Source organism: Alligator sinensis, unplaced genomic scaffold (genome assembly GCF_000455745.1).
Source record: "Alligator sinensis unplaced genomic scaffold, ASM45574v1 scaffold788_1, whole genome shotgun sequence".
Taxonomy (NCBI): Eukaryota; Metazoa; Chordata; order Crocodylia; family Alligatoridae; genus Alligator; species Alligator sinensis.
The window spans coordinates 687,481-702,214 of NW_005842140.1; the positions used below are offsets into that span (position 1 = coordinate 687,481).

The window sequence follows — 14,734 nt, forward strand, 5'->3', positions numbered from 1 at the left end:
AAAAAGAATGAACTCTTTATTGGCCTTCACGAGAAGGAAAGAAACTGCACTGCAGAAACAGCATGTGGTGTGGTGATGTGAGGTTGCTGTGATATGTGGTTGACTGGAATGACGTTGTTTGGCATTCTACTGGATTTTGTAGTCACCCGCTTTTGTTTTCACCCTTGTGTTTCTTCAGATCAGAAATGTCGAAACTAACCAATGTCTGGATAACATGGGACGCAAAGAGAATGAAAAAGTGGGCATATTCAACTGCCATGGCATGGGAGGAAATCAGGTAAAAAATAAATAATTCGTTCGGTGCACTGTTATTGCTTTCAAAGGTGCTTTCTAATGTATTGCTATATAAACCAGGGCACAACAATCATCTGAACACTATTAACAACCTGATTTAAATTCACCCAAATGATTCTGAGACTGTCAGAATCAGAGCTAAAATTTCACTCTTAAGCAGTGCCTGACTGCTGCAGTGCAGTGATGCACTATTTTTTAAGCATTAATATTTACAGAGGTGCATGTCTCAGGCGTTTTGTAGTTTTGGCAATACTGAAACAGTTGACTCACCTTCTTGTGCTGTAGTAGATACTGCAGCACAAATGTAGGTGCCTAGGATCACCTGGTATTCAGAGCACACTAAATAAGAGCTGTATTGGCAGTTAGTGTGTGTAATACTGAGGGATAAAGTTCCAAGTTGTGTTCTGGCCTTCTGAATTTCTTGCCTCCTAAATTTTAATCATAGTCCAACAGCCCATTTTTTTCAAGTAGAAGCTCCAAACTTTGAACACTTACATTGTCTGCCCAGACCTAGCAGTGTATTTGAGTGAATACATTCTTGTTTGAAAGCAAAGACTACATTGCACTGAGTGGGTGCAATGTAGACACCCACTCAGCAGAATTTGGCTTATGGAACAAGCCTCCATTATGGAATTGGATAGGACAGCGTCAGTGTACATGAATCATGCTCATTGGAGGGATGATGGGCACATGCACAGAGCAAATGTTTCTTGGGAAGTTGTGTTCTCAAAAATGAATTCTTCTTTCAAAAATGTAGGTAATACTTCTTAACTTTAAAGGTTATGGCTGCATATTAAGCCCTCAGTATTGACTTTATAAATATATTAAGAGGCTCTTTTTGATGTATGTACAGAACTGAATGGCACATAAGGTAATAGTATGGAGAGGTGAGGGACTGAAGGGACAAGGAGAATACATTTACTGTCATCTCTGAAGTTGGTCCCAGGTCAGATCAAGGTTGAAGCAGATTGGCAGGAATTTTTAATTATAATTGTACTCTTGATTTTTCAGCCCTGGATATAAATAGCAGTCAACCTGACAGCATTCACAAGGAATAATTTCACTTTGAAACCCTATGTTGAACACACACTAGCAGTAGTTCTGGTCAACAAAATAAACTTGTATTTAGGAACATTTTACAAGGAAAGATCAGAAATGGCAAACAATTACTATACCTTTTATGCAGGGGCAGGCAATTATTCCATCTGGAGGGCTGCTTACTGAGTTTTGGCAAGCTGTCAAGGGCCACATGGGTAGCCCTGCCCCTTGACAGTTGTCCCGCCCCTCAGTCACCATGTTGGGACCAGGCATCCTGCCCCCTGAACTCCTGATCTTTGCCACCAGAAGTCCCTCTCCTTGCCCCAAAGCACTCCTTTTGGGAAGGAGGGTGCTGCAATATTGAAACCAGAAAAAAAATCACAAATCATATACAAAAAAATGAAACATCTACTATAACTTATTTTAATTTTATTCAGAAATATTTTTGTACTGATTTATGTGTTTGCGAAGTGTATCTAGAGATGATTGCATAATAGCTCAAAATTCAGTCCTATTGTATATTGTGTGTGGATGGTAAGGGGATGTATGTGGAGGGGTGTGGTTGGGGAATGGTTGTGTGTGTGTGGTGGGGTGGTGGATGTGGGAGGGGTGTGGGGTTATGGTGGGCAGAGTGGGAGAGAAAGAGAGAGATGGGGCTGGGCCACTGGCCCCATCGCATGCAGCTCTTGCAGACGGTATGAGCGTCACATGATGCAGACCCTGCACCCAGACTCTGCTCTCCTGCTGCCCCACCCTGGCCCCAGGGCACTGGCATGGGCTCCACTTCTCCCCCCTCCCCCCATTTACCACTGACACTACCATTTCCCTGCTTTTCTGCCCACTGCCGCTGCTTCTTCCCAACCCCCGCCTGCCACTCCAGCACCATGAGGTTCCTGGTTACATCACCAGGACCTTAGGATGCAGCAGGAGCTGGTCAGGCCTGACCTGAAATAAGCAGCCTTCCACCCAAAATAGTTGCCTGCCCCCGCTTTAAGAGTTTGTCCTTTTACTGAGAATTGAACCCAAACAAATGCTGCATATCTCAGTTACTTCAGTTAAAAGAAAAAAAGGCACCTGCCAAATGATGAATGATGTGCATAGGATCCACATAAATGATGACTGACATACTGCTTCTGTTAATCAGCATAGTTCCATGGCTTCATTAGAGCCAGACTGATTTACTTCAGCTGAGAACCTTACCTTAAAATGTATATGATAAACAAGTTGCGCAAGTTTTTAGATCATACTCTCCAATTCTGAAAACAGGTCAACGGGCTGCATAATCCCTGCAGAACACACTTGGAAATACAATGTACCTAGTGGGGAATTCACAGCTTTCATTACAAAGTGTCTAATCGTTTTTTTCATTCACTGGAAACTGACCAGATGTTTTGGTCCTACTGTCATCAGCCTGGATGCTGAAGCAGGCTGCCCTCAGTCTCTTGTTCATTGCACTGAGAACCATCTGCTCAGCATTTTGCCCTTTTTCTGTTGTTGGTCTGTGCAGGATTCCCTGAAGGTTTCTATCTGCTTTCTGTATTTTGAGCCTCAAGTCTAATGAGGATACTTGAATTCAATCTTTTTTTTGAAAACCGGTCAGACAGAATCAGAATTTGCTGCTGTAGCTTCACCAACGTAGCATGGCTGCTTTTCCAAAGCATTCAGACAACATCTGTGGGTTTTTCTATGACTCACATGTATGTAAATACAAACACACAAGATGAGTCCACACGAGAAACAGAGCAACATGGTCTCCTCTAAAGCTTAAAACAAGAGAGGAGACTTTAAAATGTTAACTCCAATAATTAAGGCACCGCTGCTGCTCCCACCATTGCCTCCCATGCTCCTGCTGCTTCCCGCCACCCTGCTTCCTTCCGACCACCCACCCACCACTTTCCATAGCCCTCTGCCACTCCCACTACCCTCTGTCCCCATCCACCTGCCACTTTCAGCTCTGGCTCCAGCCCATCCTGGCCAGCACCATGCAACTCCCAGGTGTTGGGCTGTTCTCAGTGGTTTCCCCCAACTCCCTCCATCTGATCTTACCTACTTTCCACACAGACAGAGGCAGGCAGGGAACAGCCCCAAAGTCGCAAGGCCAGAAGCTGCAGAGGCTTCTGGTTCGGGGTTGTGGTGGGAGGAGGGGGCTGGGGGCAGGGTGCAGCTGGGCGGGCCTTGCTGCTCAGTCACTGGGTCCTGCCACTGGTTCCCCTTGGGTCCTGCTGCACTGGCTGTCTGTCATCTTTGACAGGCAGCCAGGGGCAGATAAAAATAAATTTTCAAAAATTTTCAGGGGGCTTGTAGGCCGCGTAGAATAGCCTGGTGAGCACACAGGTCATATTTTGCCTTCTCCTGCTCTTATGTTTAAGGGTCTACCTAACTCGAGGAAGCAGCTGGCCAATGTCATGAGGAGATCACAGGCCAGTTGCCATTTTCATACACTGATTGTGGCTGGGTCCTCCCACACCTCTGATTGGCTGAGGGGCCCAGGTGGCCCTGCTTCTTGCTGCTGATTAGTTGTGAAGTCCGTCTGCCATGCATCCCCACCCCTTGCTGTTAATTGGTTGTGAGGGCTGTCCATCATGTTGCCCCATCCCTCACCACCAACTGGGGAGAGGGGCAGGGCTACACAACAGGCAGCCCTCTCAGCCAATCAGCAGTAAGGTGAGGGAGTGGCAGCCATCTTGAGGTCCCCTTTGTGCTGGCAGCCCCCCTTTCCCCTGCTGGGCTACACAGCAGGGCTGTAGCACCATGAGGACTGTTGGTTTTCTCTGGGGAGCCAGCATGTTATTTTCAGTCAGTTTTTTTTTCCTGCACATTTTGCAGGCATTGCCCAATTTCATGGGCAGTGCCGGATTTCATGATTTCTGCAAAGTTGCGATTTCAGAAGCTCCCTAGTTATAAATAGCATTAGTAATGTCCATTGGACAAATCAGCATAGTTAAATCTATGTTTGGGAGTTGTGTTTCCTAGATAGGAACCTACTTTTTTATACTGTGGGTGGTAGCATCTGTTTCTGGGCCTCCCTGGCCAAGTAAAGAGTTTTTCTAAAGCATTTGGATCATTCCAATGCACATCTTCAGTCCTGTTCCCAAAGCAATGCATGCACATGGAAAAGGCATTGCATTTACATACGTAAATAAATAAATACTCTTGGAATTTGGATGATGTTTTTGTTGACTCAGCATGAGCCACTCATAATTTAGCTAACTCGAGCAGCCCATTCATCTTTCAGTGTTCTTAAATAATTTCCACTGAAACTAATGGGAGATTTTAAAGAGAAAATAGAATCATAAACTATTAGGGTTGGAAGGGACCTCAGGAGGTCATCTAGTCCAACCCTCTGCTCAAAGTAGGACCATCCCCAACTATATCCCAGCCAAGACTTTGTCTAGCCAGGCTTTAAAAACCTCCAGGGATGGAGATTGCACCACCTGTCTAGGTAACCTGTTCCAGTGCTTCACCGCCCTCCTAGTGAGAGATGTTTTTCTAATCTCCAACTTAAACCTCCCTTGCTGCAACTTGAAACCACTGATCCTTGTTCTGTCATCTGCCACCACTGAGAACAGTCTAGCTTCATCCTCATTGGAACCACCCTTCAGGTAGTTAAAGACTGCTGTTAAATCCCCTCTGTCTCCTCTTCCGGGCTAAGTACAGACAGTCAAAAAGCCTGATTCAGTCTTTTCAGGTTAGTCTAAGCTGCACAGCTTGAACTGATTAATAAATGGACAGACATGACTTTTGATGCAGGAAATGCAGCCACGTGCCTGCAGTGGCTCAATCCAGAAGCCAGGGGGTGCTAGAGAATGCCTGCCAGCCACTGCCAAAAGGAAGGGAAGAGAGACTTCCCCCCCCCCTCCCTGCTGGAGCAGCGGGGGCATAGCTAGGCCCAGCCTGGAGCTAGCACACTGGGATGGGGGTTTAACTCCCCTCCCTGGCCCACACAAGATTTCAGCTTGGGTCTGTGTTTGAGAGGAGGGCTGTGCCTGCCAGGCTTCTGCCCCCCACCGCCACCAGTTGAGGGAGGGGGGAAGCCACTGCCAGACTGAGGAGGTTGGGGGGTGGGGGGAAGGTAGTGGCATTGAATTCATAAAAGCTTGAACAAGAATCATTCTTTCTCTGAATCAAGCAGGTATTGAACACAGCAATTTGCAACCTGAAGCTGTTAGCCCTGCAGTCTTGATGGCTCTTGGATTAACATTTTAACAAGGTGTTAGTTATGTCTGGTATACAGGCAGTGGTTTGACATGCAGTTGTTAAAAAACTGGCAGAGGCAGGCAGGGGGAAATAAACCCCCTCCCTGCCCCCTTTGTCATGCTGGCTGGCATCTTGCCACACCCCCGCCCCTGCTGCTGGAGCAGCAAGGAGGGGTGGGCCTTGACAGGGGTGCTGTGCCCTGGCCAGGCAGACCCTGGCTGGGGTCCTGGGGGAGAGGGGAGGGAGGGAGGGGGGACCATAAGCCCCCTCCCTGCCCCCTTTGCCTGAGGTGACCAGCACCTGGCATGACCCTAGCACTACTCCATCTAGAGAGCAGAGCAGTAGGGCCAGCCTTGTTCCCTGGAGCAGATAGCGCAGCCCATTCCGGGCTGAAAAGCATGCTGGTATCCTGGGGGACTCTGATTTAACTTAAGCCAGGAAGCACTCTGGGACAGAAGTCGCATAAACCAGTTTGACCCAAATCAGTTGAGTCTGATACTACATTCAACCAGGTTTATCTTAAACCAGTTTCAAAATGGCTGAAACTGGTTTATGTGCAGTGTGAACTTAAACTGGTTTATGTGGACTGAACTTATGTTCTGTTACAGGTTTAAACCAGTTTCTGGTCACTTAAGCCAGTTTATGTATACATTCTGTCCCAAACCCTGCAGACTAAATAAACCCAGTTTCCTCAGCCTCTCCTCAGAAGTCATGTGCCTAGCCCCCTAATCATTTTTGTTTCTCTCTGCTGGATTCTCTCCAACTTGTCCACATCCTTTCTATAGTGGGGGGCCCAAAACTGGACACAGCACTCTAAATGTGGTGTCACCAGTGCAGAATAGAACAGAATAATTACTTCCCTTGATCTGCTGGCAATGCTCCTAGTAATGCAGCCTAGTATGCTGTTAGCCTTCTTGGCAACAAGGGCACACTGCTGACTCATCCACTTTATTGTCCACTGTAACCCCCAGGCCCTTTTGAGCAGAGCTGCTGCTTTTAGCCAGTCAGTCCCCAGGCTGTAACAGTGTATGGGATTCTACTGTCCTAAGTGCAGGACTTTGCACTTGTCCTTATTGAAACTCATGCGATTCCTTTTGGCCCAATTTTCCAATTTCTCTAGGCCACTCTGAATCCTCGCTCTAGCCTCCAGTTTATCTACTATACCCCCGAGATTGGTGTCATCTGAAAACTTGTTGAGAGTATAATCTAGCCCATATTCCAGATTGTTAATGAAGATAGTGAACAAAACTGGCCCCCTGGACTGGGCCCTGGGGCACTCCACTTGATAATGGCTGCCAGCTAGACATTGAGCCGTTGATTACTATTGATTACTCCCTGTTGAGCCTGACAATCCAGCCTACTTTCTACCTTACAGTCCATTCATCCAACCCATACTTTCTCAGCTTGCTTGTAAAAATGCTGTGGGAAACAGTATCAAAAGCCTTGCTAAAATCAAGGTATATTACATACACTGCTTTCCCTGCATACACAGAGCCAATTTTCCTATCAAAGAAGGCAATCAGGTTGGTCAGGCATGACTTGCCCTTGGTGAGTCCATGTTGACTGTTCCTAATCACCTTCTTTTCCTCCAAGTGCTTAGAAATGGATTCTTTGAGGACCTGCTCCATGATTTTTCCAGGGACTGAGGAGAGGCTGACTGGTCTGTAGTTTCTTGGATCCTCCTCCTTCCCTTTCTTAAAGATGGACACTATGTTTTCCTTTTTCCAGTTGTCCAGGACCTCCCCCAGTCACCATGAGTTTTCAAAGATAATAGTCAGCGGCTCTGCAATCACATCAGCCAACTCCTTCAGCACCCTCAGATGCATTGTATCCAGCCCCTTGGACTTGTACGCATCTAGCTTTTCTAAATAGTCCCTAACCTGTTCTTTCACCACTGTTGGCTGCTCACTTTGTTCTCAAACTTTGCTTCCCGGTACAGTAATTTAGGAGCTGACTTTGCCTGTGAAGACCAAGGTAAAAAAGGCATTGAGCACTCCAGGCTTTTCCTCATCATCTGTCGCTATGCCTCCGCCATTCACCAAGGGACCCACACTTTCCCTGATCTTCCTCTTGTTGCTGACATACTTGTAGAAATCCTTCTTGTTACCCTTCATGTCCCTTGCTAGCTTGAACTCTTGATTGTACTTTGGCTTTCCTGACTTCATCCTTGCATGCCTGAGCAATATTTTAATACTCCTGCCAAGTTGCTTGTCCAAGCTTCCACTTCTTGTAAGCTTCCTTTTTCTGTTTAAGCTCACCTAAGAGTTTTCTGCTAAGCCACGCTGGTCACTTGCCACATTTGCTGTTCTTCCTGCACATCAGGATGGTTTGTTCCTGCACTCTCAGTAAGGTTTCTTTAAAATACAACTAGCTCTCTCAGACTCCTTTCCCCTTCAGACTGGCCTCCCAGGGGATCTTGTCCATCAGTTCCCTTTGGCCCAATTTGGCCAAATTCTGCTTTTCTGCAGTTTAGGAACCATACTCTGCTAGTCTCCTTTCTTTCTTTTGTCAGGATCCTGAAGTCAATCATCTTGTGGCCACTGCTTCCCAAACTGCCATCCACTTTTACATTCCCCACCAGTTCTTCCCTGTTTGTGAGCAGTAAGTCAAGAAGAGCATGGCCCCTAGCTGGTCTCTCCAACACTTGCACCAGGAAGTTGTCTCTAAGGCTAGGGACAGACATTACCCATAAACCAGTTTAAGTGATCAGAAACTGGTTTAAACCTGTAACAGAACAGATGTTCAGTGCACATAAACCAGTTTGAAAATGACGGAAACCAGTTTGAGATAAATCTGGTTGAATGTAGTATTGAACTTAACTGATTTGGCTCAAACCAGTTTATGCAATGTCTGTTCCAGACCCCTTGCTGGTTTAAGATAAACCAGACTCCCCCAGCATCCCAGCATGTTCTCTAGGCTGAACAGGGCTTTCTGTTCCACAGCAGGCCTGGCCCCCCCCCTCCCCTCTTCTCCCTGGCTGCAGCTCCCACAGTCTCTGGCTGGTAATGTCCCTCTGCTTTTTTCTTAATGGGCTGATAAACACTGAGTTAGGAGTGATAAACGTTCCCTGCTGGGCTGGTCAAGAGTGGGGGGGAACCCTCCCTAATCAGAACATCCTCCCGGGGCCTGGCCATGCCCCCCCCCCCCCCCCCAGCTCAGCACTGTGGAAGGAAGGGCTGCTCTAGCACCCCCTGGCTTCTAGCCTGAGCCACTGCAGGCATGTGCCTGCATTTCTGGAATGAAAAGGGAATGTCTATCCACCTCCAAATCAATTCAAGCTTTGCAGGTTAGACTAACCTGCAAAGATTGAATCAGTTCAGGCTTTTTGAATGTCTCTCCCTACCCTAACACTCACCAAAAACATCCTGGATTGCCTATGCACTGCTGTATTCCCCTCCCAGCAGATATCAGGGTGATTGAAGTCCCCCATAAGAACTGGGACCTGTGATATGGAAACATCCACTGGTTGTCTGAAGAAAGCATTATCCTCTTGGTTTGGCAGTCTATAGCAGACACCCATCACATCACCCTTGTTGCTCTCCCCTCTAACCTTAACCCAGAGACTTTCAACAGGCCTATCTTCATTTTCATACTGGAGCTCTGAGCAATCATACAGAGCTATCAGGTAGAGCTAAAAAGTGGAAGATATAGAGGGATTGTATGTCTAAAAACTAGTTTTGAGATAGCAACCATTTCAGACTGAAAATTAAGTAAAGCAATGTATTCTTTAATAGGATTTTGGAAAATAACCATGCAAGACATCTCAGCTTGAGGCGAAGATGAATACCTTATGGCTCACAAAGCTTCCTAAAAATGTTTTATAACTGTAGCATCTAAAAAGCATTTCAGGTGACGTGAAGACTAATGCACTAGAAAACATAATATAATTTAACATTTCTTTTACAAAAATGCATTGAAATCCTTAAAGAAAATAAACCTTGATAATTATGTGGCCATGTACAACACTTATAAATATTTGATATATATTAAGTGCAGAGTAGGCCTGTGCTCTCCCAGCCTCCAGCATGACTGCCCCGCCCGTCACAGCTCCCAGCCCTTTGAAAAAAAAAAGCACGGGATCACCAGCTGCTGCCAGGCAGGGGGCAATCCCTGCTGCCCCCACTGCTCTGCACTGTGTGATGGGCTCTGTCACAAGCCCCCAGCAGCTCCAGGGCCACTGCAGCAGCCAATGAGTCTGGGGGGAGGGGTGTTGTTTGTTTTTTAAAGGGCTGGTAGCTGGGGTGGGTGGGGCAGCTGTGAGTGGGGATCAGGGGGGCACTCTCCCCTGCTTGGGTGAGCAGGCAGGGGAAGGGGCCTGGCACAGGGGTCCCCCCATGGTCCCCTTCCCCCTCCTCCAGCCCCTGATCCCCTGCCCCAGCATGCAGTCCAGATCCAGCTCCCTGCTGCAGCAAGCAGGGACTCCCCAAATCGCCAAAGTTCTCTGAATCTTTTCCAAATCAGTTCGGAGAGTTTCTAATCGATTTGGACCTTTTCATTGGTCTCCTGATTCAATTCAGATTCAGAGATTCGGTCACTGAATTGGGCCAAATCTCCTCCGAATTGAATCAGCACTCAAAGCTTCACACAGCCCTAGTGCAGAGAACCCTTATTCTTCATTTTAGAAATGTCTCCAGGATATAATACTTTTAGAGGCTTCCTACAGCCATGCGTGTTTCACATAACTGCTGACCACCAGTTATGATGCACTGTCAAGTAACTACTAAGAGCTGAAAAGTAAAGCCACAAGACAGATGGTGCAACTCACTGCAAGCTTCAAACTACTGGTCTGCAAGTAAAAAAAAAAAAAAAAGAGTCTTGGAGCCAAATTCTGGAATCAAGTGTGGAAACATGGCTTTAAAATAAAGCCAATGAGATTTGTGTGGATGTATCTGGTAAGGTGGAGTGAATACACTTTTCATTTGCAAAAATGCTGAAAATAATTGGGTCTGCAGTGTAAATTCGTCATTAAATGGAGCATTAGCAATGAGCAAGTCATGGGAAAATGCATTATTATTGCTACAAAATCAGGCATTATGGAAAGCTCCTTTGTTACAATTCTATGATTATCATTATTATTTTCCTTCTGATTTCTAGATTTTTTAGGGCTTTAGATAAAATAGAATTTTTTAATTGGCAAGACTGAACATGAAACAGCTATACAGCTTGTTGGTCTGGAATCAACTCCATAGGCAGTAGTCTTTTATTATGTCAACATAGACATTACTTCAAATTATTGTGGATAATCAGTAGATAGGGACAAAGATCTGCAACACAACACAGCTGCACAGAAGAAAATAATTTTTTAAAATATGGACTGAAAAATAATGCAAGTTTATAACTGCTTGTCTTGCATGCCAGTTTTATTAACCTTCCTTTCGCACAGAAATCCCACACAAAATCCATTGTTAAGACACTGTTGTAATGTAGAGGATCGTCAGTGCTCCTCAGTGAAAAAGAGCTAAATTACCACTGTTTAACTTCTACTTACTGTGCATGTGCATGCAGTTACCACAGAGCAGCTAACAAATTATATACCCCATCACACCCTTTCGCTCCATAAGGCCACACAAATTCAGTGGAAGAGGATTGATCAAAGGATAACTGTTAGCCAGAAATGAGATGGCAGCTCGAGTTGTCAAACACAAAGCTACAATATATTGGTCAAGATATTTCCAGTGGCAATGGGAAAGTGAGACTTCATCTGACATGCTTTATACCATTTGCCCGTCCTTGCTTAAAATAGTTGAGTTCATACTGGAAAACATGCAAAGACTAAGAGCAAAGAAAGGATTGCTGGGCTGAACTGTGTGGGGCAGAAAACACATATTTTAGGACTCTGGGAGCTTAACTTTCTGACAGGCATGCCACAAATTAGCCATGCACTCGCCCTGAATGCTGTTCTAGTTCCTTTCTCCTGCCCAACCTGCTTCTCTGCTTTTGGTTCCCTGCCCTGTATTCCCTGCTCAGTCTGCTGCTTGCTTTCTGCTCTCTGCCCCATCTTCCACTGTGCTGCCTGTCCCCTCCCTAATCTTCCTGTACACACTGAGGCTGGCTGGGCTACATGTGTTACTCATGCCTCAGGTTGGCCACCTCTGTTTTAGGAGATGACACTGAGAGCATGTCTGCACTGTCTTCATGGCACTCTTGAGACTGCTGCAACAAAATAAGCTCCACTTACCTACTCCATGTGCTCCAACTGGAGTTGAAGTGGTGAGGATGCTCTGGAGATATCCCGAACAGTATTCTGAAGTACCTCAGAGATGGAGATCTGCAAAATGGCAGTAGGGAACATCCTTGCAGTGTTGTCATTGCTTCAATTCCAAGTTTGGAGTGCACAGAGTGGGAGTGGGTGGGTAGGACTTTATTTATTAACAGGAGAGGAGTACCTCAAGAGCACTCAGAAGAAATGTACACATGCCCAAAACCAGGCTGGCTAGTTTAGCTTAGAAAAGTGAAGGTTGATAGCAAATATGTCTTTTCTCCATAAATATACCAGGGGGCAGTTACTAGGGAGGAAGAAGAGCTATGTAAACTAAAGGCCCGTATTGGCATAAGAACAAATAGTAGATATAGAATGAACAGAGATAAATGTAGGCTGGAAGGAGCAACGTTTTGGAACAGTATTTGGAGCAAGAAATCCAACTCTTCTTAATTTGGAGCTTGATAAATTTATAAAGTAGATTACATGAGACTTCCTATGAAGTCTCCTTGGTGATGCAGGAGAACTCTTCCAGTCATGCGTTCCTCTGCTTTGAGAGATCAAATAGAACTAAATGAACCAAAGCTTCGCTTTTGAGAAGTGTCCCAGGGGGACGGAAACAAGGGAACAGGAGATCCCTCCCGCGGTGGAACCGCAGCCCATCCCCACAAGGAAAAGGAAAACCCTGAAGACAGGGTAAACTTACCTTTTTCAGGAGGAGAGGAGACAGACGAGGCATGCCAGGATGGAGCACACACGTGATTCATCAGTCGCTTTTATTTCCGGCTAAAAGTGGCATGGGGGGATGACGTCATACAAGAACACCACCTGGCAGAAATACAAATCAGTGGTGATGAAGCAGCTGGTGAGGCACTGTGAGGAGCAAGCTGCAGGAGTGCTTCCTGGGCCAGGCAAGGACTGCACTGGCTGCCACTGAGGGACCTGAGGGTGGACCCATTGGAGGGGCCCACGAGCAATTAAGGAGATGGGGACGGCATCGAGGGACTGCGGAGCCGCAGACGCCGGAGTTGTGAGTGGGGATGGGCCAAGACGCCGCTCCCCTTTTCTTTCTTTGTTAATTTGTTCTTTTCATGAATTACCCTGAAGAGCCCTAAGGCAAGGATTAGGGCCACGGGTGAAGCTCAGGGAATAGGAATGGCTGGGGCAGCACTGCAAGCAGCAGCACAGCAAGGAAGACCTGGCATAGCAGTAGGGACAGTCTAATATCCCAAAGATACCTAGGGCAGGGAGAGATCACCAGGAACCCAGCAGACAAGGAGGGTCCAGGAGGCAACATCGGAGGGTGAGCCAACCGACCATCAAGTGGCCATCTTAAAGTCTGGTGTATGGCTGGGGTGTAAGGGAGGTGGAGCCCCAAGAATACCCACTAGGAAGTGCGACCAACTCGCGAGGGGCTACAGGACGGAGGCCTGCCAAGTCATGGCAGGCGAGTTTCGGGGTTTCCCTTGGGGAGAATGCAGCCCTCTCCAAGACCACAGGAACAAATGCTGTGGCCAACCTCGGGCGCATGCTCCAAGGCGGCAAGGGAACATCTATACGAGACCAGGCAGGCACAAGACACTTGATTAGGAAAGATTTTGTTCTGTGCCTTTTTTACAGTACCATGACTTTTAGTGGCATGTTGGAATTAAGGACCAAAACTAAAGACAGTATATATTTTTGAAAAAGAATAAATACAAATTGTTGTGGGATTAATGGTAGGAAGGACAGAGGCAAACATGATAGGAAAATATACAGTTCAGAATCTAAGTGAGTTTTTAAACATGGCTAGTAGTGGAGAGGTTCACTTTGTTTCATCTTGCTATCTGTTTACTTATTTTTCTATGTTGGAGCAGGCACACTGATTTTGTTCGAGCATTTTGAATACTTTTTTCTAGTCTACACTGGCAGGAAGGCTATGTTTAGCATTGATTCAGCTGCACCCTGTGCTGAGGAACATAATCAGCAATACCATATTTACTTGACAATGAGAATCAGCATGAGGGAAAACACCCCTCATTTTACATTCTCATACAAAGCAAAGGGGTGAGCAGATGGCTGCTGTGGCTCTGACTGGCCTTGAGCCTGGGTCAGGGCTACAGTCAGACCTACAGCAGCTGCCTCTGCTTCCCCTGGTAGGTACTATCCCTCATCTCTACATCCCCCTGCCCATTCTCTTCCCCCTCTTAGTGTCAGGTTCAGCTTGGCTCGGGCTCAGGCTGGCATCTCTTCTGGGCATGATGCACATGAAAACTCCTTCCCCTGCCCAGCCAATCAGCAGCACTGACAGTGCTGCATGGAGCAGCCCAAGCAGCATCTGACAGCATCTGGGGCGGGGGGACAGAGACTGGGGGGAGTTTAGGGGGAAAAGGTGCATTAACTGGGGAGCAGGTTGGAGAAGTAGAGACTGGGAGGAGTGGGGGAAGGGGCAAAGGCTGTGTGGAACTGGGGCAAGGGGGTGCAGGTGGCAGGATGGCAGGAAGGTTGCAGGGGGAAGAAGTGGGCAGAACAGAGGGCAAAGGGGCCACCTGCACACCCCCCACTCCCGCTACTGCTTTCCCTGCTGTAGCAGCTGTTGCAATAGTGGGGGGGAGGGATTCAAGACAGCTCTCCAATACCTAGATTCTGTACCTGAAAAACTATAACACACTTATAAATTTTCCATATAGAGAATCTAATTATTGGGGGGGTCATCTTATATTCAGGGTCATCTTATATTCAAATATATACAATAGGTTACTTTCTCTCTGAAAGCTCATGAGTGGTCTGTGCTATGACCTCTCTTCCAAGCCTATCAGCAAGAATGGCACTGAGCAATAATTGAGTTACTATGAATATTTTTGTGATGAGGACACCCACACACTGGGAACTGGAGTAAGAGCAGCAGCTTAAATTCACCTGAGACACCAAGTGTCCCCTGGATGATAAGATTCGTCACCATTTCCAAGTTAGGCTGTGTGTGAAGCACGGACTGAGGTCAGAAGTGAAAGGTATGTTGTTCAACAG

General features: G+C 46.6%; 1 protein-coding gene across 3 annotated transcripts in view; it reads left to right on the plus strand.

The window, feature by feature from the left end:
- The window catches only part of GALNT13 (polypeptide N-acetylgalactosaminyltransferase 13), a 422,841-nt gene that overhangs the window by 356,369 nt on the left and 51,738 nt on the right, over nt 1–14,734 (plus strand). For all 3 annotated transcript variants that reach the window (XM_006025323.2, XM_025206100.1, XM_025206101.1), the window contains one exon: nt 179–277. In XM_006025323.2, the coding sequence (XP_006025385.1) occupies nt 179–277 (99 nt within the window). The remainder of the gene's footprint in view (nt 1–178; nt 278–14,734) is intronic.